At 45.9% G+C, this 26,036-nt stretch overlaps 1 protein-coding gene across 1 annotated transcript in view; it reads left to right on the top strand.

The window, feature by feature from the left end:
• Positions 1-366: 366 nt before the first annotated feature.
• The window catches only part of MYO10 (myosin X), a 211,565-nt gene continuing 185,895 nt past the window's right edge, over positions 367-26,036 (top strand). Inside the window, exon 1 of the mRNA XM_059416933.1 lies at positions 367-876. Within this exon, the coding sequence (XP_059272916.1) occupies positions 856-876 (21 nt within the window). The 5' untranslated portion in view covers positions 367-855. The remainder of the gene's footprint in view (positions 877-26,036) is intronic.

The following is a 26,036-nucleotide window of genomic DNA, read 5'->3' as shown; positions in this document are numbered from 1 at the left end:
GTTCCAGGGGCCGCTGAAGATCAAAGGCACAAAAGAATCCCCCAACCCCTCCTCCCCGGTGACTACTTGGTCTCAATCACCAGAGGGTAGAGTTTACTCCCCCGCCCACTCCTGGGCGGGCAGGCGGGGACCGGAGGAGGTGCAGCCCCAGCCTCGCCTTCGCCTCCCGCAGCTCCGGCCGCGCTCGCCCCAGGCGGAGTGGGCGGGGCCGGCCCTGCGGAAGCGCGGGGCGGGGTTGGCTTTGGGCTGGGCTCCTGGAGGGGAGGGGCGAGGCGGCCGGGATGGGAGGGCCGGCTGAGTGGGCGGGGCTCAGCTCCTGGCGGGGCGGGGCGGGACGGGGCGCGTGGGCGGGGCGAGCGCTCCTGTCTGCGAGTCTCGGAGCCGCGGTGAGCCCGCAGAGCCCAGGCGCCCAAGCCTCACCGCGGCGGCGCTCGCGCGGGGAGAGCCACTCCGGACTCGCTTTGTGGCCGCTGTCCCCCTGTCGCGGCGAGCGCCTCCGGCAGGAGCGCAGAGGGAGGGGGCGCGCTCCCGAGACCCCCGCCGCCCTCCCCCAGCCCGGGGGAAGAATGTGTCACCAGCTGTTCTCCGCTCGCGAGCGCTGCGCCCAGAAGTAAGGAACTTGGAGGCAGGGAGACAAAGGCTGCAGTTGGGACGGATGAGTTAGAGACTTGGGTTTGGGCAAACAAAAGGTGCGAAAGACGAGAAGGGGGTAAGGCCATGGCAGCGAGGGAGCCCCGCGGGCTCGGGTTCCTGGGAGTCGCGCCGTGACACGCATGGTTTCCCCGGACCGTCTGCTGGGCTGACTTCCGCGAGCCGGACGCGGGACTCGGGCAAGTCGGGGAGCGCCCTGGAACAATGGACAACTTCTTCCCCGAGGTGAGTGCGCTCGCGCCGGCCACCCTGCCGGGACCTGGCCCCGGCGCGCCGGGAGGGATCTGCCCACCGCGCCGCGCGCTCGCCGGGGGCCCTGCCCAAAGCCCGGGAGGGCGAAACTTTGCGGGAGTCGCCTGAAATCACCCCCCCGCCCCGACCCGGGAGTGTGGGGATGAGTAAGCCGGGGCAGGTTTTGTTTGGTCCCGCGCTCCGGGCGGTAGCGAAGGTGAGCCTCCTTCCGCGTGGGTGGCTGGCTCGCGGGTGTCCCCGCGGCGCCGCGGGCGAGGTGAGGCGCCGGGCGCCGGGGCCCGACTGCCTGGGTGCGGGAAGCCCAGTAACAAGTTCAACCGGGACGTGCCTTTCTCCAAGAAAGTTCTGGTCTGGAATTTCCTTTGCACAACGTGCCGGCTTCCTGTGAGAGGGGCGCAAACCCTTCCAGAGCAGACGGCTCAGAAGTGCGAGAAGGCAGGCGGGGGTTTAATCATTCGCTGTGTTCTCTGCCTGCGGGACCTTTGGAGTCCGGGTTGCAGCTCTCAGCGAGATGTACCCGTTCGGAGTTTGAGATCATTCCAGAGGGGGAGACCAAAACATCATGTACTTGTGCTGACGGGCTTGGCCGGATTTTGAATTCGAATTTAAAGAAAGTCATTTAGGGCAAACCATGATTATTTTTAAAGATTAAACTGATGCCCCGTACAGGGTCATTGAGGGAGGGGACACCACGGTTACGTGAAAACCCTTGACTCGAGAACCTTTTTCCCCCTCCTCCCTGGGATCGAGAGTTACAGTGGTTTCTTGGCGTCTTCTCCTTTCTTGGTTGTGTTTATTTAATAGATTCTGTTTAAGTTTGAGGTTTGAAGTGGCTCAGAGTAAACTTAGTTGACTTAAGGGAGCGGGATGGGACTTTCATTGAGAGCCAGGGGATGTTTTGTGAATCCAGGACCGTTTGGAATCTTTCAGCAAATGACATTGGTTAGGGTTTGCCTCTGATGGTCAACTTGCTTTATCAGACTTAACTGGATATAGTATTTCAAGTCATTCAGCCTACTGGATGCTTACTTACTGTATTCTCAGACAACTGTTTTTAATGGCCAAAGTGATATATTCTTGGTCATAGTAATGTCCACTTTTTTCAGTTGTATTTCCTATGTAATCCCCACATTTGCTGTGAGAGGAAGGGTGGAAAGGAATGAGTCATCCATTAATTCATATTTTTACTTTTAAAGAAATCTATGGTTAAGACTATAGGTTTTTTTTTTTTTTAAACCTATAGACTTTTGTTTTCATGACTGGAAGAAAGCACCAGAACTTTTTCAGGAGTTGTAGGTTAACCAACTATGAGGGTCCAATGGGCTGCGTTTAACTGCTTTCATCTGTAAGAAAACCTAGGCTCTGCCTCCACGACACTAATTCATAACTTTTTTTGGTTTTCTTTTTGTCTTATGGTTCCCTTGGGAAAGCTCTTGAGATACAGGATTTGTGTTCGGTTTGTTGGGGTTTCACTCCCCTTGAAGCCTGTCTGTGGACCTTGGAGGGAGGGGGGGTTGTGGCCTCCCCTTGGGGAGAACTCTGTCCCCTAGTGCAAGTGGGGGGAACTGCAGGATGACCTGCGTCTGCTGTAACCTGCCCTCACCTCCTTTCCTTGACATACTTTTTCCTTATACCATATTTTGTTCAATGTAAGGAGACCTGGTTGTTGTATATTATTTTAGCGATTCGTATATAATATTGAAGTTGGCCTTTGGCCATCATTTACACCCCCTTCATTTCCTGGATGATGAATCTTAATCTAAAGACTTTAAGTCATTTGTCTAACCTGGGGAGCTTATTGCAGAATCCAGAGCTTTTTTTCTCTGTTGTTGGTGACTTGAAATAAATTTGCATTTATTTAAAGTTATGCTTTTAATCTTGTGTTGTATTTGTATTGGAGTATTTCTAATTAACCTTCAAAGTTCTGCCCCTGATTTTAATCACTTTTGAGTGGGAGACCATCAAGGCCGGAGGGGCAACATTGTGCTGTGTTAATTGGAGACAAACTCTTAACCTAGGTCCTGTCTCTCTCTGTTAGTGTCTTGTAACAGACCATCCTTTTGTTAAATTTGGATAAACTATCCAGTAAGAAAATCATGGGATGTCCTGTTAGAATAGAGACAGTAAGTGTGGCAGTGATATGCTTCCAAGGACCGCCAAACTGTAGAGACTCAGCAGTAGTGTCCTGGTAACTGGCATCTTTGCTAACTTTTTTGTCATTGTGATTTAGGCATAATGACTTGCTGCTTGTTGGACAACAGCTTGAAGCTAACACTGGCAATTGAAAAAAATAAAATAAACAAGATGTTGCATGTCTTATCTTTATGTGTGTATGGCCAGATAATAACAGAATGGGGACTTCTTGGGACTAGCAGCTGCTGTTTAGGGCTGGGCCAGAGTTTCTCAAACTGGGTGCCATTGACATTTGGGGTCACTTAATTCTTTGTTGTTGGGAGGCTGTCCTTTGCTATCCCCAGCCTCTGCCCACCAGGTGCAAGTAGCGCCCCCAAGCTGTGACAACCAGAATGTCTGGGGACGTTGCCAAATGAGCCATGGGTGGCAAAATCACTCCCAGTTGAGAACCCCTGAGCTAGCCCATGGAGCATTGCCTGGTGGAATTAATTCCTGTGTGTGTTGTAAGCAGAGACTTCTTGCCCACACTTGCCTACTTTAAATAGCATCAGGCCTTTTCCTGCTGACCACTAAGATGCGTGGGAGGCTTGTGCCATCCGCTGATGGCTACTAACTTCCAGACGTTCCCCGGGATTGAAGAAGCTGAGTGCCCCACATCACCCCCAACAGAGTTGCTCTTCCTTCATGACCTTACATTTTTATGGCTCCTCTCACTTAAATTGTGTGCACGCTTCTGGGAATACGTGTTTTTTAGCCTTTGGAAGTAAGTTGTTAAATTTACTGTAGGCAGAAATGAAGTTGAGGTATGTCTATAACCAGCAGCATTTTTTTTTTCCTTAAAAGCAAACAGAAAGGCTCGACCAAGTGGCAAGAATGTTTTGCAAACATGTTGTTGTTATTTTGAAGTGGATCCTGTTTCCATGTCCCTGGGGCCAAGTACAGCGCGGAGGGTCCTAGAGGGGCCAGTAAGCACCAGTTGAACACGTAAATGAGCTTGACTTTTCTGTTTCCTATTTTAGGAATAGGTGTGGCCTACTGGCTGTTCAAACAAAGGATCTTTTGAGGATTATTAATGGAACTTACATGAATGCTTTGATTTTTCAGAATATGTAAAACGTACACGAGTATGAACCCAAATACAAATATAGAAAGCAGGTTATTACCGTCTTAAGATTTAAATTGCTCCTGAAGACATTTCCGCCGCACCTATTTCTTACGACCTGGTTCGCCCTCCAGATGTTAGGTGCAATCCCCTGCCTTGTTTCCACTTAATTTGCCAAGGTGTCTTGGTTTTTTGGTGGTTAACCTGGAGCTGTTCAAATATCTTTTTAAGCTGGAAGGAGTTCTGGAGCCTATTTTTCCTCCCCTTTTCATAGTTCTTTTGTTTTGTTTTATATCTTATTCATTGTCTTGGTTAAAAAAAGAAAGAAGCCTTATTTGGGGGCGCTCCTTCCCTCGCCCCCACATCATCTCTCAAGGGCTTCCTTGTTCCACCAGTTCCTGAAGGTGACCCCTTTGACGGCTATGAAGTAGAATCAGACCCTTTGCTGGTATCTTCTGTTCTCACAGTGGAGTTACGGTGCCTTGCCTTTTCTGCACAGTCTCTACAAATTTCTATTGTCAAATATTCATTTTTAGGCCCCTGCCGGTTTGGGGACAGCAGAGCCCCCAGGAGCAGCTGCATGCAGGACACTTGTTGCCAGCAGGGAGCCCTGATCCCCGGGGGCCTGGCAGGCAAGGGCTGCTCTCCCCAGATCATGTGGCCTGCTGTTCTCACCTCTCAAAGCGGGCATAGACTAGCGGCATAGACCAGCACGAAGGGAGGAGAGAGCAGTGTTTGCTTCTCCAGCGCTGCTGGCTTTGAGTGGGGTCCCCTCTAAGGACCTGAGCCTTGAATGTATTCTTCTGTTAAAATTGGTAGGAAATAGGGTACCTTATTTTTTCTTTTTTAAGTTTATTTTTTATTGAAGTATAATTAACATACGGTGTTATTAGTTTCAGGTGCATGGTATAATTCAGCAATCTCCGTGCTCATTGTGATTAAGTGTACTCTGTATCCCCTTCTGTCTGTTAGGGATACCTTATTAATGGGTTTCAAAATTTTGCATTCAGAGTAACTACTACATAACATTTTCATGTCCTCTGCAGGGAACACTCAAGAATGAGCAACCAGTGACCTCTATGTTAAGCTTGACAATACTTCCCCGTGCCTGAATGCCCCTAGTTAGAGTGAAAAGGGTCTCATCCTTAAAAGTAGAAAAGATGTGGCTTTTGGAAACCTGGCTCTACCCCTCTCCCCCGCGGGATCTTGGCTTTTCTGACCTTCCTGGGCTTTATTTATGTAGGTATAATCATATCAACCTTGCATGATTATTAGAATTTGAGATGAGATTTACTTGGCACATGGAGCTTAGTTATAGTAACTAAGTAAGAGTGAGTGGCTCTTGACGGGGAATGGAATTCCAGTATTCAGTGGTGCAGAGAAACCTTGGCCTTCGGGCTGTTCCCCAGTATTATTTCTTTTCCTAGATTGCATTTATTTTCTCCCTTTCAACCTGTATACTTCTGGCACATTTTCCCTTTCCAGAGTTCTGTCTGCACCATGTCCGTATTGCTAATAAAATCAGGCTCACATTCCGTCGTCCGATTTTCCAGGCCCTCTGATCTTGCAACTCTTTATTCTTTTTTCCCATGTGAGTTCTGTTCCCGAGGATCTCTTACTGGTCCTACTCCATGCTTTTGTGCACCCGTCCTCTCCGCTGATCGGATGTCCTACCTGGCTAGCTCCTTTCTTGAAACCATCCCTGACTGACCGGTCTAGTTTACGGTGACCCCTGCCTCTCTTTCTTCCCTCTAAACTTGGCTCCTCCTCTTTCTGCCCTGGTCTTGTTAGGAATTTACCCTGGTTAGCCAGAGCTTTACATATCTTCTTCCTTTTCCCCCTTCTCAAGTGAATAAACAGAGCCTCAAGAGGTTGACTATCCCATTTATAAGTTTTCTCACCTCATTTGCACAAAGAGGTCCTTAAGGAAGGGATCTTCTCTTTCTATAGCCTTTATTTACTTTTTATGGTGGGAGGGGCGATGCTTTTAATGTTTTTCCTTGATTGTAGAGCATTTTATAATTCTTCGAGGTCAATAATCATTATCACTAAAGTTTACAGAGAGCTCCATGTACCAGGCACCTGAATACTTGATACTTAGTAGCTCCTTGGATGCATTTGACAGCTCTTGGATTAAGTCCCCACGAACAAAGAAAGTGAGACAAGGAGGGGTTGTTAAGTAAGTAGCCCAGTGCCCCACAATGAGAAAGTGATCATCAGGATTTGAGCGCACATTTGTGTCCCCAGATTCTCTGAACTCCTCACTGCCATTCTTGTCTGTCCTGTTGATGTCATTTGCCTTGTGCTTTTATCATTGCTTCTGGGCTCTGTGAAGTGCTGTATACAGTAGGTAGTTCGTAAATGATCTTTGAGTTAAACTGCCTGAGAGCTTGGGGAAACACACACCCTCCGGAAGCTTTGAAACCTGGTGGGAAAATGTTCATCCTGCCATTCATTTTTATCTGGTTTGCTTTTTACTTTAGAAAGACCCACCTGCTGTTTCCTTGTGCAGTGTGGTTGCAAAAGCTGCCAGCCCAACCTCATGGCGATGGTAGGAAGGTTTGTGTAAGAAGAGACTCAGAAGACTAACTTTTTGAGTTTCGTTAGAACTCTCCCCAGTTTTGGCTCTCTCTTATCGTAGGGTTTCTCTTTGAGGTTTTCTGATGGAATGTTCGTGCTCAGTTCAAGATTCTCGTGTCCTCTCAGGGTTTCTCCTGATTGGTTTTGTTTTACTTGCTAGCAGCTTGGTGCTTGGGATGTGATCACCCACCGCAGAGCTCAACGTTTCTCAAACAGCATCCTTGATGAAAACATCTTGCTGCCTGGCCGAGAGCGTTTCAGAAAATGTGTCCATCAGGTCTGGAGTATGAAACTTGAGTCCCCAGTTTAAATCTAGCATCTCTTGTCATGTGACATCCTATCTATCACCTGACTCTGCCAGTTATGGGGGGGAGGGGTAGAAGTGGGGTTGGGAGGGAGGTGTTAGGTCTCTCTGTTGAAATTCAGCCTGAGCAAGTGGGGGACACCTGGGTGTTGTAAATTTAATAACTCTACCTTCACCCAAGCTTCAGTATCTGTTCTTAAAGTCATCCAAGTGTGGGGTGCCTAGGTGGCTCAGTCATTAAACATCTGCCTTTGGCTCAGGTCATGATCCTTAGGTCCTAGGATCCAGCCCCGCATCAGACTCTCTGCTCCGTGGGGAGCCTGCTTACCCCCCCTCCCCGCCCCGCCCTACTCCTATTTGCTTGTGTTCCCTTTCTCCGGTCTCTGTCGATTAAATAAATAAATACGATTTTAAAAAATATATATTTTTAAAAAATCGTCTCAGTATAGGGCCGCATCAGGCTCTCCGCTCAGTGGGGAGCCTGCTTCCCCCTCTCTCTCTGCCTGCCTCTCTGCCTACTTGTGATCTCTCTCTCTCTGTTAAATAAATAAATAAAATCAAAATTATTTTCAAAAAAGTCGTCTCAGTATAAAAACATTTTACATGCAGAATTTGTTTTTTTTAATGAGTTATTAGCAAAGAAAAGGTAAGCGAGGTTCAATTTTTGCACTTTGGGGTTGGCTTATCTTTACCACTTGTTGGACATTTAGAGGGGAAGATAAAAGATTTTGAGGATGTTACAGTAAAATATTAGTTTTTTTACTTGACCTGTTACCCAACATAAGGTCTGAAAATGATTCCATAATTGTTTTAAATGTCTCTTTTCTTTTTTCTGGTCCATTAGTAACATATGAGCAGTACCCGTTGACAGTGCTATAAGTTATGGAGAGAGGTGGTCTTATCTCCAAAAGCCTGTGTTTGTGAGGTCTACTTTTTCTGTGTTTAAATTTAAAAGAAGTTTATCCGTAGCCCACATGCTCACGTGTACAGCGACCACTTATCTTTGGTTTCACTGTCTTCTTAGATATTTAAATTGTGCTTTAAAAAACTTTTGTTAAACATAAATTTACTATGTCATTACAGAGCTAACTATGTCAAAGTAATGTACTATTTGCCATGTCATTCTTTTTTTTTTTTTAAAGATTTTATTTATTAATTTGACAGACAGAGATCACAAGCAGGCAGAGAGGCAGGCAGAGAGAGAGAGGGGGACGCAGGCTCCCTACTGAGCAGAGAGCCCGATGTGGGACTCGATCCCAGGACCCTGAGATCATGACCTGAGCCGAAGGCAGCGGCTTAACCCACTGAGCCACCCAGGCACCCTGCCATGTCATTCTTAAATCCATTTCTTCTTTCCTTAATCCTGCAAAAAAATATGTACTAAATTTAGAAAATGCCAGAAGCAAGAGACAAAAGCCTGGGTCCTACTTTTTAATGTTTTGGTCTTTCCATACCTCTATATATATGTTTCTAGAAAAGCACACCTATACTATTTTCCTCTTAAGAGTTGATTGCTAAAAGCTTTAAGTATCAAGAAACTTGGCGTGTGTCATTTTCAAGGTCAGGGGCAAGACTACAAATGTAGACCCCATATCACATATCTAATTATTTAAAAGTTATAAATCAAGCTTACAGACTGGTACATAAAATGACTTTGCCTACCTTGACACATAGACCTTCATTAGGACACAGTCAAAAACATTTGTGTGAAGCTATGGTTTTTATTGCTGAAAGTCAGCAGAATATCAAAGGTAAATGAAGATAATTATAGTTGCACATGTCTGGCCATTCGTTTGATAGGCCAGTGATGTTTGCATGAGTAATAGACATATAGTCCATAATATATTTTCCATAAATTCATTTCTCTTGCCCGTAGTTCAGCAAAATCACTAAATTATGTGGTTATCGTCAAGATTTTCACAATTTATGTTTTATGGGCAGTGACACCAAAGTAAAAGACCTTTCTTAGGTCCTAGTGGTTCTTTGGTTTTTACTGAACTTGAGTTTGGAGAAGGCCTGCTCCGTAAGGCAAGACTGTAGTTACTGGCATTATCAACAAAAATCCGTATAGTAATATTTTTCTTTTTTTCAATAAAGTATAATTAACATAGTGCTATTTCAGGTATACAGTTTAATGATTCACCAACTGTGCATTACTCACTGCTCACCAAGATATGCGAACTCTTAATCCCCTTTATGTTGCTTATATAGCAATATTTAGATTAAAGAAAAAGGTTGCATGTGATCATTGATTTTTGCAAAAAGAACTAAATATTTTAAGTTAATTATATAAATCATATTAATATTGTGAATTTTCAGTGTTGTTCCTAAAACTTTTCAATGCTGTGTACATTATAAAGAAAACAATTCATTAAAAATCTGTTTTCAAATGAAACTATACTTTAATGCATCTTGGCCACAAAATAATCTGTAGAAAAATGTGTTTGGGGATAATGTGTGTGTGTGTGAGTCTTTTCCTTCCTAGTCTTGCAATTTTTTTTTTTAAAGATTTATTTATTTGACAGAGAGAGAGACAGCGAGAGAGGGAACACAAACAGGGAAGCAGGAGAGGGAGAGGCAGGCTTCCCACTGAGCAGAGGGGCTACATCCCAGGACCCTGGGGTCAGAACCTGAGCAGAAGGCAGATGTGTAATAGCCACTCAGACGCCCCTTTACAAATGTTTTTATTTCCTTAACTTGTATTACATATTTTCTTGAAATTTCAGTTTTTTGGTGGGTTTTGTTTTTTGTTTTTTGTTTTTGTAAGGTTTTAGTTTTTTGAGAGCATGCACAAGCTGGAGGAGGGGCAGAGGGAGAGGGAGAAACAGGCTCCCTAGTAAGCAGGGAGCCCGATGCGGGGCTTGATCCTAGGACACTGGGATCATGACCTAAGCTGAAGGCAGATGCTTAACCGACTGAGCCACCCAGGTACCCCTGAAAATAACATTTTCCACCAAAGTCTATGATTCATTCTTTGAGATACCTTTTTTTTTTTTAATGGTCTTTGTGATGGGCAGGCACACTCTGGAGTCTACAGCCCAAGGTAGGAGTCCTAGGTGTCTGAGTCCTCCTGACATATATCATCATTTATATGACCATTTCAGGTTGTTAAAAGTTGTTGCTTTTCTAGAAAACAGCACACCCGTGTTCTTATACCTAAATCATGGTATGCTTGTCTGATTGTTTCTTTAGGATAAACTTGCCTGGGAGTAGAGATGTTTGATCAAAGAATTGGTGCATTTTTAGTTAGATGATTTAGCAGTGAAAGTTTTACGAGAGGTGTCCCTGCAGCTTAAGTACAACAGGCACAGCCGAGATGCACCATCCTGATGTGTTCATGACAGCAGGGATTTTGTGACTTCTAATTAGAATCTTAATGACACACATTATTTCACAAAGGAAGTTATCACATAATATTAGACTTGTGTCCACTGTCGAGTTCTCCTCTGAACTACAGAGGGGAGAGATGGTCTCAGATCATTCCAAGCAGGGCTGGTGATTCACCTAAGGCCTCAGAAGATCCCTATGTGGGTGCCGAAGTTACTTAAGTAACCAAAGTGCACGCGAGGGACCTGGCTTTACCTTGCGGGGGTGGGTGGGGAGGGGTTAGCATTGGCCATTGGTTTTGGGAACTGTTCATGGATTTTTCTTATAATTCTCATTCTTTTGTATTGTAAATATCCTTGTGTGTTAACCCCAGGCCACAACAGCGACAAGATGGTGGCGGTTCTAACTGTAGGGATTTAGGGAACCTACAAAACTCTGTGTGTGTGTTTTACTTGAAAGCTTTTTCTTATTTTTCACCCCCATGAAATTTTTGGAGTGAGTGTTGAGTGCAAGGTGAAATAATACTGCCCCTTTTATAGTATACACAGTTGTCATTTAATACAAGTTTGCATCTGCTTATTCCCACCCCCATTTCATTCTTTAAATGATGGCAGCTTAGCTTCTTGGGACGCTGAAAAATGCAACAGGGTATTCCTGCCATCCCCCAGGATCTCAGCAGGATGGAATGGGAAGGGGATTTTTTTGATGTAAGCCAAGATGGCTAAGGCCATCGAGAGTGTCCTTACTGCGTGGTGAGTTGAGTCACGCCTATGGTGGTGGCCGCAGGGAGACGATCTTCCAGGTGAAGGCTGTGGCCGGAGAAGCCAGGCCAGGCAGCAGCGGGCAGCTGTCACCCGAAGGCTTGTGACTCCACGAGGAGCTGTGCACTCAGGTCCCGAGACTCTGAACTCCACGGGGAACATTGGAGCGCAGAGATGCAAAAGCATACCTCGGCTTCTTGCCGTCGGCTGTCCTGGGGGTTTGGGAGGAAAGCCCAGTGAAGGCAGCCCAGTGTGGGAGCAAGGGGAGTGTTTTCCCCAGTCATTTCTTATGGGGCAGGAGCTCCTCCTTCCTACTTCTTACTGCTTCTGGTCCCGTGCTTTGAAAACACAGATAGTTTGTCGGGTGCAGGGGAAAAAAAGAAAAGAGACCAATCCTCTGAAAAGGAACTCTTTAACTTTGCTAACCCCCCAGATGAGGGGCTCTTGATCCCCAGGGACTGGGCCATCTCTAGCTCTCCCAGCCCCAACTGCCTTCACAGCTCCGGCCGGTTTCCGTGCCAGCCCGCTGTGCCCTGCCCGCCCCCACCTTGCGCCCCTGACCTTGCTGCCTCTTTCCTAGTGTAGTTACCATACAAGCGGAGAGTGCTTCCTGCGCCCTAGGGAGATGCCCTGTATTCTCCTCACCACCCGGCTTGTAGAGCAAAGAGTTTCTTCGCGTACGAATTTTCTTCATGTTTATTTTGTTGTTGTTGTTTTGTTTTTTGGAAAAATGCTCACTTGTTCATGTTTTTTCCACGAGGAATGTGTGTAGAGTGTGATGAGTGTTTCAGCAACAAGCAGGTGAGCTGTGCTTACAAGTGTAAGAGACTTTTTTTGTTTAAACTACTTTATATATAAGATAAATCTATGCATATGCGTGCGCAGGTGCTTGTCTGTGTCACGTGCACACCTGCGCACAGTGCTCGCTCCTGTGACACATGTGCATGCACACATGTGCACTGTGCAGCCTTAAGTGTAACATGTGCACACAGGTGACACATTCACACCGGTAACACGTGTGATTACACACATGCACTCTTGTGTAACGCGTATGTATACACATGTAAATGGTGCGTGCTCATACACACGAGCACACAGTACGCACCCACCCACATAACACAGGTGTACACATGTGTATATGTGCATACCCACATATCTAACACACGTGTGTACACACATGTGCGTGTGAATGCACTCAAACACATACATGTGTTAGGTTTAGCATCCCAGTTCCAGACCATGGGTCTGTCACAGCCATGGGTATGGGAAACGAAGTATCTCCCCATGGCTGTGCTGCCTAAGGGTTTGGTCCACATCTAGTAGGTGACTTGTTTTCTGTTGAGGAGTTTTCAGTAGGCAGCATTTCTGAACTGCTTACAGTTTTCTATGAAGTTAAAGGTTAGAAAAGCAGCCTCTGTATCTTTTCACCTGTTACTTGCTCTGTTAGGGTGGGGCCATCAGAATACTGCTTTTTAACCAGAGGTCCTGGATTTCCTTACGATTTTCACTGATTAGGGATTTTCTCAAAGGTGCCAAGTTCAAGGACACGAATTCTGGTGCATACTATAAATTCTAGCACTAAGGTTTTCAGACCTTGAGAACCACTGAGATTTCAGGTGTTTCTCTTGGTAACATAGCTTTTCGGTTGTAACAGGTTCCTTCTTGCGTTTGGGCAGATCTGTTAGGTTGCTGTAGTTTAGGTTCTCAAACTATATTTGCTTAAGATTCTCATTGAGAAGGCCAGTGCGTCTCTTCTGTAAATATCAATGGAATATATAAATATGTGAATAAATAAGTGAAGATGTGAGTAAATAAAATAGAAAATGGAATCTCCTGTTATTTTTCAAAGTCTGTATCAGAGGAAAAACATCTGATAAAATGAGCTCCTGGTTATATGATCAGGACGAGATGCTTCCGTGCAGTATCTTGGAGATGAAGAAAGCAAGGCAGGGCCTCCTGGTCCAAATTGTGGAGGGCAACTTGTGCACCTGTTTGTTCACCATAGTTTTTATTTTCCTGTACCATCATAAAAAAAGAAAAAAACAACTAAAGCACAAGTCATCAGTTCTACAAGTGAAAATGGAGAGCAGACCTAGTTCTAGGTCAGCTGCCGTCAGCGAACTGTAGGCACTGTTAACAAAACGTGCCTCTGACATTGCAAAATCCCGGGGAGATGGGAGGGCTCTCTGTGGGAATGTAGCTCTGTCCTTATTCGCCTGTTATCTTTGTGAGATCAAGTACATTCCTTTTCAGCTGGGGCACAGAGAACTAGGTGACTGTACCCAAGACCTATCACCAAACCATGGGGTCAGAAATACAACTCAGGTTATGTCCTTCGAGTTTCTTAAAATTCTCCTGGACCCTTCAACCTCCCTCAGGTCCCTATATGTGACTCTTTACAGTTGGCATGTGCCCAAGGAGCAGGGAAATAGGATCCCTTCTGAAGAACAAGATGTTACTGTAAAACATTTGATGAAGTTGTTATTCCCTCTAGGAAAGCAGAATTGTGGCAACTTCTTTCAAAAGATGATACATCCTGTCTTTAGCACAGCCCAGTTTAGGACAAAATTTTCTTTAAAAAAAAAAAAAAAAAAAAAAAAAAAGATGTTCTAGCTGTGTTCTCTAACTCAGATCAATAGTGTATTTGTCCAAGGGAGAAATATGGTGTATACTTAGGATTTGATATAAGGTGGGATTTTGGTAAAGATTTGAATAAATGGAGCTTGGGCTGTGGCTAAGCCACAATATAGTCTTTTCAACCTCTGAGCCAGCCATCTGCACTTTCTGTTATTCAGCTTAACTTGTGAAGATGTGTTGATCACTTGATGGGGACTGTGCTGAATTCTTTACTTATATTTATTAATTAGTATAATCTGCCCTAATCTGCCCAATACTCTTTTTTTTTTTTTTTTTTTGGAGCATGAGAGAGACAGCAAGCCTGGGGGTTGGGGGGGGGGGTTGCAGAGGGAGAGGGAGAGAGAGAAACTCAAGCAGGCTCCATGTTCAGCACAGGACCCAACGTGGGACTCGATCTTATGACCCTGAGATCACAACCTGAGCTGAAATCAAGAGTCAGATGCTTAGCAGACTGAGCCACCCAGGTGCCCCAAATCTGCCCAGTAATCCTATGCAGTTGGTACTATCTCCTCTCTTCTATGTGTAAGAATAGAGCCCCAGGGGTGCCTGCCTTCGGCTCAGGTCATGATCTCAGGATCCTGGGATAGAGCCCTGCATGGGGCTCTCTGCTCAGCAGGGAGCCTGCTTCCCCCTCTCTCTCTGCCTGCCTCTCTACCTACTTGTAATCTGTCTCTCTGTCAAATAAATAAATAAAATCTTTTTAAAAAAGAAAAAAAAAAATAGAGCCCCAGAGAAGCCAAGTAATTTGCCCAAGTTCATACAGGGGAAAGTGATAGAGCTAGAATTTGGACCCAAAGATACTGAACTATTTGGAACTTAAATTCGTTTGGGGGTGACGTCAGTAGTTTGTGTAGAAGGAGTTGAAGATAGATCTGTGTCAAAATCATTAGGGATGTGTATTTGCATCTCCCTAGAGAGCAGACCAAAGTCCTATGATACAAGACCAAAAAGTACCTACTTTTGCCAGTGATTAAAATAAGGAATGGAACCTTTCCTGTAAACGAAGCAGAAACACGGCCTCGGTCGTTCTCAGGATGGCACCCACTGAACGTTCCTCCTGAATGAGAGGTGTTGCAGGCATTCTGTTGGGGAGAACGTTCAAGGATGAGTTCCTGTGCAATTTGTAAATTTCTGGGGAGATTTCCTACTGAAGATGGAGGTCGTGCTGAATTTCCGGTCATTTTTCTTGGCTTTTGTATGTTTCTGATAAACTCCAGATTCCCATGAAGTGATGTTGTGAGAAGGCTTGTTTGCTTTGGAATCAGCGTGTGGTTTGCAACTCTTGCTTGTCATGTGCTTTGCTGATGGCTTCTGTCTGCCCTGCAGCTCTGGCATTCAGCTGTCCGATCATACTTCGGAATCTTCCTCCACAAAGATGGATAAAAGTCCCATTTCATTTAAGTTTAGGGCTTAATCTTTTTTTATGAAGACACTTTTAGGTTCACAGCAAGTGATAAAAATGTTTTGCTTTGTTTTGTTTTTTTAAAGACTTATTTATTTGACAGCATAAGTGGGGGAGTGGCAAGCAGAGGGAGAGGGAGAAGCAGGCTTCCTACTGAACAGGGAGCCCAATGTGGGGCTCAATCTTAGGTCCCTGGGAAGATGACCTGAGGCGAAGGCAGACACTTAACCGACTGAGCCACCCAGGCGCCCCTCAAGTGATAATAATTTTAAGAAACCACCATTTTGGAAAAAGGTCCTCCTCCTACTGATGTGACATGTTTACTAGAGAATTAATGGTTTACATTTAAGTGAACTGTGCAAAGCTGTAATTCAATTACAGCTGGTGATAGGTTGACTGCTAATGTTTTGTATTCCTAATAAATGTGGATTTTATAGTTTAAAAAGTGCTAACACGAAAAAGAAGAAGCTAGCGTGGTTATATCAGCAGATCTACTCTGTCATAACGTGTGTAGCCAGAATGTTGCTAAGGGTTTGGTGGATCATTACTGGTGGGATTTGAATTTTATGTAGAGGAGTGGCTCTCAACTGGACAATTTTTCCTCCCTAGAGACATTTTTGGTTGTTACCACTGATCCACTGATGTGGGAAGGGTACTGCTGGACCTAGTGAGTGGAAGAGAGGGATCCTGCTGAATGTCCTGGGATGCCCAGGACAGCGCCCCACAATGTAGACTGATTCAGTCCCAATGTCAGTAGAGCAAAGACTGAGAAACCCTGATACAGAAGACTGACTTGATTCTGTAAAATTCTACCCTTTAGTATTTCAGTTTACTGTTTCCTAAGTAAAATGATTACCACTGACATAACTTTCTATAAAATATTTTTTAGGGGTATGCGTGCATGGCTGTGAATGAAGCCTTCATCTGATTTTTAAATTTTAATATCCAAATTGATTATAGTGAATCTGTTGAAGTTGTTAAATTTACTATAGTAAATTTGTTTAGCCATGTTAGACATCTAGATTTATAGTTCTATTTATTCCACAATTGATTTTTCTGGCATTCATGAAAAATAAAACATATTTATTATATGTCTGTACATTTATACAGTAGGCTGTAATTTTTTTGTAGACTTTCTTAGCTGTGAGCTTCCATTTGTCCTAAAAGACAAAGGGATAGACAGTAGGACAAGCTCCATGACAGAACACCAGGAGACCAACATGTAGATTTGAGATGGAAGAGAGCCGGAAGGGGCAGCGTTAGTGCTCTGCTCTCTGGGCCTCTACCCACTTGATCCTTTTCACTCATTACCAAGCACTTGCATCACCGACGACACCGTTAATACACTAATACACGAGGCAGCCTCTTGGGAGGGGTAAGTGAACCTTTACCAACAAACTCCACACCCTCCTTTCTTTTCTGCTCCTCCCTATTTTGATGAGTAAGTATGGGATTTTTTCTTTCGGTTTAATTTTCACCTGGCGCGTTGTTTTTTTCAAGCCACCGCAATGAATTACTGAACGCTTGGTAAGGGCAGTTGAGTCAGCAGCCTAACCTTTAAAATAAATGGAAGAATACGTCTAAGTTCACATCAGACCTTCAGGCAGGAGGGAAATTAAGTCGGGTTCATCTTAAAGTTCCTGGATGTCGGGGCTCCTGGCTGGTTCAGTAAGGAGAACGTGCAACCCTGGATCTCAGGGTCATGAGTTCAAGCCCCATGTTGGGCGTGGAACCTACTTTAAAAAAAAAAAAAAAAAAAAAGTTCCTGGATTTAATCTGTGATATAGGCGTGAGTTGTTTTCTTAGGTTCTGCTTTGTTGAGGTATGATTGGCATATAAAATTGTAAGTTATTTAAAGTGTACATTGGGTAGGCGTTCTTCCCATGGTCCACCTCACCTTTTCTCCCCCACTAGGACCAAACAGAAAAATAATCTGGTTTTCTGTTGACTTTGCTTTTTAATGGGGAAAACGCCATAAACAAGACCTCTTCTTCCATGAACTTTTAGTGTCCTGTGTGTTTTTGTTTGTTGATTGGGGTCATTTAAATAAAGAGACTCTCAGGAGTCCAAATGGGATAATTTAGTAGAACAAAAGTCTCTACCACTATCCACTGATGCAAAGTTCATTTACTAGGTGGATCATTTGTTGGGCGTTGGCTGACCCTGATGTGGGATTAAGGACCCTGGACATACAGTTCATGATAGAAATCTGGGCTGAATAGGTTGGTAATGAGGCTTCAGTGATGACATTGTCATCAAGCCTTGGACCTACTCCTCAGGGGACAGAGCTATTCAGCTGGTGAGAGATGTGTGCCAAGTACTTACTCACCAGCTCAGTTCATTCAGATGAATGATAAGAAACTTGAGTATGGTAGGGACTACTTTGCTTCAGAGATCACGGCTTGTTAGAGACCCACTTCGATGGAATTCCTCATGAGTCCGTTGTGGTCCCGGCATGCTGTGAGGCTGAGGCAGCTAAAGTTGGCCTCTGGCTGCCAGTGGGGTTCCCACTGCTGCCTTACCATAGCCGTGATGTCAGGGTGGAGAGGGGTCACCAGAGGACAACGGCGAGGGACCGCTGATGCACCGATGCCCCTGAAAGCTACCTTGGATGTATCTGGAAGCTATAAACCCAATAATAGGACATTTATGAGAGCTTGTTGGGTGTCCTTTACGGTGCTAATCCCTTTACATACATCATCTCATTGAATTTTCCGCTTGTTAGGAGCTGTTGTGAGTCCCGACTACAGTCGAACAACCTGTTGCTTAGAGAAGTGCGGTAACTCGTTAAGTCACCGGGTGAATGCGTGGGGTTACCTCGTGTCTGACTGCAGACACAGTGCCCATCTCTTCCGAGTTGGCATCTCCAGTTTATCACTGCCCTCCCCGCCAGGTGCATCACCAGTCTAGAAGGGTGGCTGTGGGTTTATCAGATGTTTGGGCTTTTCCTCGTGCCACGTGATCCCACCCTAGGCAGCGAGTAAATTTCAAGGTTGTTTCCATGGTCTGTGGGTGCACTTGAGGGTGTGTTTTGTCTAGGACTCCCTCGAATATAGGGCACATCTGGGCTACCCACTCAGTATTCAGAAGTGAAACAGAAAGAGTGACTCGGCAGAAGTCCCAGGTCTACAGAATGAGCCGTGGCAGAATTAACAGTGATGGGCCGCATAGGCTTCCTTAGACGTCGCAGGTGCCAGTGAGGAGATCCTCATGAGACATTATGATTTTGCTGGCCCCTCTCGAGTACCACAGATTTACTGATGTTGGATGTCGGGTTCCGTCAGGAGTGGGCACTGCGGGTCTCTTGGGTGGGTCTCGGGGTGGGGTGGGGGTTGTCTTCCAGAAGCAGTTCATGAAGCTTCCTGGAGAAGGTTGTCACAGGTCAGGATCCCAGGGTACGGCTGCGTGGCCGGCAGGGGGGACCTCCAGAGCCCACACTGGCGGCGAGCCGGCTTAGCCTGGCTGCCTTCTCTCTGGAATGTCAAGGTCTTTGTCCTTCTGTCAGGAGCACACAGAAGTTGTGGGTGTGCCTTTGTCTTTTCTGACCTTCTTCATTGCCCAAGTCCGTGTTCCCCGGTGCCTGCTTCCCATGAGGAGCCCAGGCTAGCGGAGTGTGGGGTATTATTTTTTGCCTGAACTAACCGGAATGAGACAAGCCTTCGGCATTGGGCGACAGAGAGTAAGCCACGTTATGGAGATGATTCCTGGTGTTGTGTCCCACAGCCACGCCCCCCACTCCCGCCCCCGGCCCAGTGTAGGTCAAAGCTTTGCTTTCCCTGATGAATTTGGAGCTCGGATTTTTGCCGGCCTCAGTTTTGAACTTTGATACATATATGTCCTAGCTCTCATTTGTCTCATTCTGAGTCCAGATCTTGTGGTCCCCCGGGCCACACCTAAACTCCACGCTGCACACCTGCTCCTGCTTTGGCTGCTGGCGACTGCCCGGGGTGGTTCTTGCTTCTGTCCCTCGCTGGCCGCCTCCCCAGTCTCCGACCTGCTGCTATCCTGGGCTCTCCGCGATGACAGGTCTCATATTCTTCCTTCAGTGTAAATTCAGTGCAATTTCTTAAAAGATAACTTCATTCACAGACCTTTGAAGAAGACAGTCTGAGACCAGGGGTGAAACGTGCAGTTCGTTGTGCAGTTTTGGGTTTCAGGTGGACATGCCGGGAGAAGTGAAAATCGCACCAGCAGTTCATGGCCCAAAGGCCTGGCTTCCCGTCTGCATTACCAAGTGTACACTCCCTGCTTTATTGCTAGTCAGAGGAAAGTTGATTATTACTCAAGGTTTGGGTTTTCTTAAATTAAGAAGCAAGAGTTTTAAGAGCATATTGATGGCTGCTTGATGGTTTTTTTTTTTTTTTTTTGAGTTTTTAGCACCTTTTAATTCTGAGTATGGAAACGTTTATAATTGGGGAAAAAGGAACAATTCTTGGTATTTGTGTTAGGACAGCAAAAAAGAATGGAAGCACAGTGAGACATGTAGGCTTCTCCTTGGTGAACTTTATGAAAACCAGGGAGAAGATAAAAATAAACAGAATTTTGCATTCTGGTGTTCACTTGGCTGCTGTCCAGGAAGCGTGCCTATAGCTCAGGAATCATCCCAAACCAAACTAATGGAAAAAGTCTGACTTGCTGGCTGCTGAAATTCTGTACTGAGGCAGTGACATGGGTGTGTGCGCTCGCTCACTAGTGCTGGGGCGGGATGGAAGGCGAAACCCCGGCAGCTAGAAATAGAACACTGACTTGGGTGGCTATAATTCATGCTTTTAAAACAAGGCTTTATTCTGCCGTTTGGTCAGAATTGGGATATGATTCAATGTTATATCCAAGACTGGCCTAAAAATGAATGCATGTTCCTTTCGATGTGAGCCAAGTTTAATTAAAGAGCACTGCTTGACAAGCCCATTAAATAATTGAAACCCTTCCCTTCAAAAGTTTACTTTGAAAATAATGCATTTTTAAAAACCTAGATCGAGGTGCAGACTGACAGTTGCAAGTTCCGGCCCATAGGGATGAGCAGGTGAGCAAGATGAGTAAATGTGCGTTAGGGAGTGGTGGGGACTGGTTAACCAGAGCGTACAAACCCGGGAGAATTTAAGATTCGGTGTTGCTGGGCTTCCTAGTTTTATTTTGTTGTCTTTTGTTTTTGTTTTTTTAAAGATTTTACTCATTTATTTGACAGGGGGAGGGGGGGTGGAGAACACGAGTAGGGGGAGTGCGAGAGGGAGACGCAGGCTTCCCGCTGAGCAGGGAGCCCGATGTGGGGCTCGATCCCAGGACTCTGGGATCATGACCTGAGCCAGAGGCAGATGCTTAATGACTGAGCCACCCAGGCACTCCTGGGCTTTCTAGTTAAAGAGAGGCCACATACATAGATTCCTGTGAATTGTCCCAATTTGTAGAATGTTGGCAAGGAATGCAGAACATTTTGGTTTTTACTGAATGGGCCAAACAAAACTTGACTGGAGTTTCCACCCTTTAAGCGGTGAAGAAGTGATGCTTCTTCACTTTGGAACAGAGGAAGGGAATAGAATGGGCTATTTTCCTTCAGGTTGGTTTTAGCCTGTTTCCCCAAAATACGATGTTGTAAAACTGTTTTTGCATGGGTGGTATGTAGGTTAAATTTCTGCCTTGCCAGAATGGATCCCCATTTTATTCAGTCTTTTTGGCCCATCCTTTATGTTTTACTTGGCTAATCTAGGGGTGGAAGCTGGATAATCTTGTCTTTTAAAGGGGGGATGGTGGAGAAAAGTTTTACTTTGCAATTTTAGAAATTTACTTTGCTTTGCAGAGCTGTGAGGTGTGAAAGGTTGGATGCCATACTGGGATTCTGTCCTGTTTCTCCTGGTCACTTGGTGTTCACTCAGCAAGACCGAATGCTTCCTTGTGAGTGTGATGTAGGGGGAGGTCGTGGAAGCAGGCTGCTTGAGTTTGAATGCTGTGTCCTCTCCCTTGCGGGGTGGATGGCCTTGGGCAAGCTGCCGGCCTCTTCTGTGTCTCACGCCTCCCATCTGTGAAATGAGTTTGATGCGAACTCTGCAGTCTTAGCTTGGGCTGCTCAAGTAGAGTCCTGCAGACGGGCGGGGCCTAAGCAACACAGGTGTACTTTCTCGCAGTCCTGGAGGCTGGAAGTCCAAGGCGGAGGTGCGGGCAGATTTGGTTCCTGGTGGGGACTCTTCTCCCGTCTTGCGGAGGGCGGCCTCCTGGTTGTGTCTGCACCCAGGGAAAGAGATCTCTGGTGTCTCTTCGTATAAGGACGCTACTTCTGTTGGGTTAGAGCTGCAACCTTATCACTTAATTGAACCCCCAAATGAAACCTGAACATTCTGCACTCACCCCTTCCCCCCGCCCTGGCAGTCTCCAGTGACCCATAGCATTATGTACTCTGGGTATTTCGTGGACACAGAAATGTGCCCTTCTGTGTCTGACTGCTTCCACTTGGCGAGTTTTTGAGTTTGGTCGCTCATATAAGTCCTTCATTCTTCTTGATGGCTGAATACTATGTCGGTGTTGGCTCTGATTTTATATACGTGTGTGTCAAACGTGTGGTGTAAAAATGTCTCTTGATATATTTTACCTGTGTAATGTCTGTTTGTATATGTTGATTTCTGTCCATCAAGAGGTTCTCATTTAGAGAGACTGGAATGGAGATGTGTGTGTGTGTGTGTGTGTGTGTGTTTAAGATCTTTTTGAGAAAGAACGATCTAGCACAAGCAAGAGGGAGAGGGACAAGCAGGCTTCCCACTGAGCAGGGAGCCTGATGCAGGGCTGATCCCAGGACCCTGAGATCATGGGTTGAGCAGACGCTTAAGGGACTGAGCTCCCCAGGCACCCCTGGGTATATCCTATTTTTAAATACAGAGTCATGGTAGTTTTAACAACTGTTCCTACTTTGTGCCTCTATATTCAGTTTGTTGAACCAATGAACTTATTTTATTTTATTTTTTTTTAAAGATTTTATTTATTTATTTGACAGACAGAGATCACAAGTAGGCAGAGAGGCAGGCAGAGAGAGAGGAAGGGAAGCAGGCTCCCTGCTGAGCAAGGAGCCCCATGCGGGGCTTGATCCCAGGACCCTGAGATCATGACCTGAGCCGAAGGCAGAGGCTTTAACCCACTGAGCCACTCAGGAGCCCCAATGAACTTATTTTAAATGCTTTATCCATACCTTACCAGCCAGAGGTTAAAGTCTTTAGAAAACCTGTTGTTTCATTCCCAGGCGCCTACGGTTCATCTCCCAATGGTCAGCTGGGTTTGCTCACTATATTTTATATCGATTTTTATATTTTATATGAATTTTAGATTGATTTCATCATTTGCCTGAAATGTCTGCCAAGTGATGTGTATGTACAGATTTTCCACTTACAGCCACAAAAGAAGACCTTCAGAGGTGTTTTTTCATTTTTTTGTTTTATTGCTTTAGTCTTAGGTGATTCATCAAGGGTTTTTTTGTTATTTTTCTTGATTCATCAAGGGTTTTTTTGTTATTTTTCTAACAGGGGTAAAGATAAGGCTTATATTACATTTTTTAAGGAATATTTAAAGCTCAGAAAAGGGAAGTCACGTGGAGGTAGCTATATGCGTCCTCTTCTTGGTAGCTTACATGTGGAAATTCCAAAGCATTATTTTCCATATATTTTTTAAGTTATATTAAAAAACCAAACCTTGGATTTTTAGGTAGCCCAGTGTGGAGCCTACTTTAAAAAAAGAAAAAAAGAAGAAGCCTTACATATACTTTGCTTTTTTCCACACTGAAGTTTTCTATTCCGTGGAAAGGTTTTTTAGAAGAGGGAGAATAAATCTCCTTACATAAATGTTGTAACACAAAAGTTCTTTTAATGTTGTCTGTGTAATCCTTTCGGATGTGGTGGCAGCCATTGGGCCTTATCTGGGGACTGGATAAATTATCCTCTGGTTTTTCTTTTTTTAATAAAGCACTCTATAGGTGCCTGGGTAGCTCAGTTGGTTAAGCCTCTGCCTTTGGCTTAGGTCAGGATCGCAGAGTCCCATGTTCGAGTCCCTGCTCAGGGAGTCTGCTTCTATCTCTGCCCCTCACCCCGTTTCTTTTTTTTTTTTTTAAATTTATTTTTTACTTATTTTCAGCATAACAGTATTCATTGTTTTTGCACCATACCCAGTGCTCCATGCAATCCGTGCCCTCTCTAATACCACCCACCACCTGGTACCCCGACCTCCCACCCCCCCACCACTTCAAACCCCTCAGATTGTTTTTCAGAGTCCATAGTCTCTCTTGATTCACCTCCCCTTCCAATTTCCCCCAACTCCCTTCTCCTCTCTAACACCCCTTGTCCTCCATGCTATTTGTTATGCTCCACAAATAAGCGAAACCATATGATAATTGACTCTCTCTGCTTGACTGATTTCACTCAGCATCATCTCCTCCAGTCCCGTCCATGTTGCTACAAAAGGTGGGTATTCATCCTTTCTGATGGAGGCATCATACTCCATAGTGTATATGGACCACATCTTCCTTATCCATTCGTCTGTTGAAGGGGGGCATCCTGGTTCTTTCCACAGTTTGGCGACCGTGGCCATTGCTGCTCTAAATATTCCCTCACCCCGTTTCTGCATGAGGCCTCTCTCTGTCTCTCTCTCTCTCTCAAATAATCTTTTTTAAAAAAGCACGCTAAACAAAATGCCATCACCAATGGGAATCTGTCAGCGACTGAGTGATTGGAAGTGGTTTGTTCGGCCTTCTGTCGCGTGTGATACTCTCTCCTTGGTTTCCCCAGTTTTTGTTGTGCCTACTGGGACCCCCACTCTTCTTCTGTTTCCTCTGCGGCCTTGTTCTGTCCCATACTCAGAGTGTGGCAGGACCATAGGAGCCTGTGCCCTGTGCGGACCTGTTTCCGTTCTTGGCTCCACCGTTGAGTGAGATACAGAGAGGCAAGCCAAGGGAAGCAGAGCAAGTAACTTTTGTCAAGGGGCTGTCGGAGGTCCTGGGTTCTTGCACGGGGGTAGGATGTCTATGCTTCTGCATGGTAGTCAAGGGGTGGGGGTGGGGGCAGGGGTGGGGCAGCAGATGTCCCCGAGGAAGGACTGGCAGGGTCCGCAGTGGCGTGGCACCCCTTGGGTATGGGTGATGCGATTGTCAGATGTCGGCTTTCCACCCAGGGAGGGCAGAGACCCTTCAAGATCCGGGTCGGGGAGGAGGAAGTTTGGAGAGAAGATGCTAAGGTTTTGGCCATGCTGGCTTCTGTCATCCGCGCCTTGGAAGTGACTGATTTACAACTTCTCCCAGGTGGGATGCCAGTGGGCGGGTAACAGTGTTCTCTTCAGACCAGCGGCTCTCAGTGGGGATGGTTTCACGCCCCAGGGGACGTTTGGTGAGGATTCCAGATCATTTTGGCTTGTCACAAGGATAACCCCATGGCTGGGGGTTTGCAAGTGAGTAGAAGCTGGGGCTGCTTCTAAATCCTGAGGTGCCCGGGACAGCCTTCACAACCAAGAATTCCCTGGCCCCAGATGTTAACATTGCTGATGTTGGAGTCCTTCCTGAAGTCAAGGAGCCACATTCCTTTAGTCCCAGGAGTGGCCCCTCTAGTGCCCGGTTCCAGGCTGTAGTTGCTTCAGGATCCTACCCTTAGTTAGTGGCCCTGGGGATGGAGTGCAGCTGCTCTGTCGGGCAGCAGGTGCCTTTGGGGCCCGTAACAGATACGGGACACAGGCTGGGTGTGTGAGACACACTATCGCTTTTGTGAAAATGCCAAGTAGAAAGGATTTCTGCGGCTTCTGATGGGGGCTGCAGCTGACGAGGTGTCTGTCGTCATCTATGGGTGCTTTCTTGTTTAATTTGCTCTGGAGGCTATGGACAATTTGCTCTGGAGGCTATGGAACAGGAAACTGGACTCCAAAACGGTGGGCTTGAGCTCCTCCTCGGATATCGCTCTGTTAACAAGCTGCCTTGACTCCGCACAGCGCTTGCGCAGGACCCATCATTGTCGGTATGTGGGTCAGGGCGCAGGACGATCTGTGTCGGAAGGCTTTCCCTGGCCCATGAGCACCTTTGAAATCGGGACTTAAATTTCTTCGTTCTACCCGTAGCAGGGAGTTTGTTCTTTAAAGCGAACAGAAGATGATGGTTGGTGTCTTTGGACTCCAGGGAGCCATCACATATATTTGAAAGTGGGTTACTTCGAAGGTGACACTGTCTTTTGCTTTGGCAGCCCCTAGAAGCAGGACTTTCACTTTGTGACAGCTGTCTATCAACACATCTGCAGTGGGCTTCTTGCCCCGGTGGTGGTTGGGCGGTTCCTGCAACCCCGGAAAGGCTCTGAGTTAGGAGGGGCGCTCTGGGCTCTGGTTGCCTGGAGCCACTGGCCTTGGAGGGGGAGAACATTCCTTTGTTGCCCTCCTGCCCGCTCTCCTCTGGAGAGCAGTGGGACTCTGGCTGCATGGGTAGCAGCAGTTTGGTAGAAGATGGTTTCAAGGTCAGGAGCATGATGATTTATCCTCAGAAGACAGCAGTAAGCTCTGCAGAATGAGACCAGACAGATGTATGAGGTCTTCATTCTTGGAAGCATTTCCTTCAGAGGGTTTGGAAGCTGAGTTGTGTGTTGATTTGCTTAAAGACAGTCCTACCCATCTCTGGAAAAAGGGACTTAGGCCGCTGTCCACGGCCAGTGTGATCCATGGCCTCCTGCTTATCTGTGTCAGATATGGAAGCCTCCTCTGATAGAGTCTGGACTGTTCTCACGGATTTTGTGATTCGGTGCAGAATGAAACTCGACATTCTCAGCCCAGGCTCTATGTTGCAAATACTTGAGCTCAAAGAACAGAGGTCCTCCCTCCGGCTTCAGCACACAATTCCCTTTTGTATTTTTATCCCTTTTTGGGTCGATCCTCTCTCTGCATTTGTTGATG

The sequence above is a fragment of the Mustela nigripes genome, chromosome 12 (genome assembly GCF_022355385.1).
Source record: "Mustela nigripes isolate SB6536 chromosome 12, MUSNIG.SB6536, whole genome shotgun sequence".
NCBI classification, from domain to species: domain Eukaryota; kingdom Metazoa; phylum Chordata; class Mammalia; order Carnivora; family Mustelidae; genus Mustela; species Mustela nigripes.
Note: the sequence above shows the minus strand (reverse complement) of the source record. Positions and strands in the feature narration are given on the sequence as shown.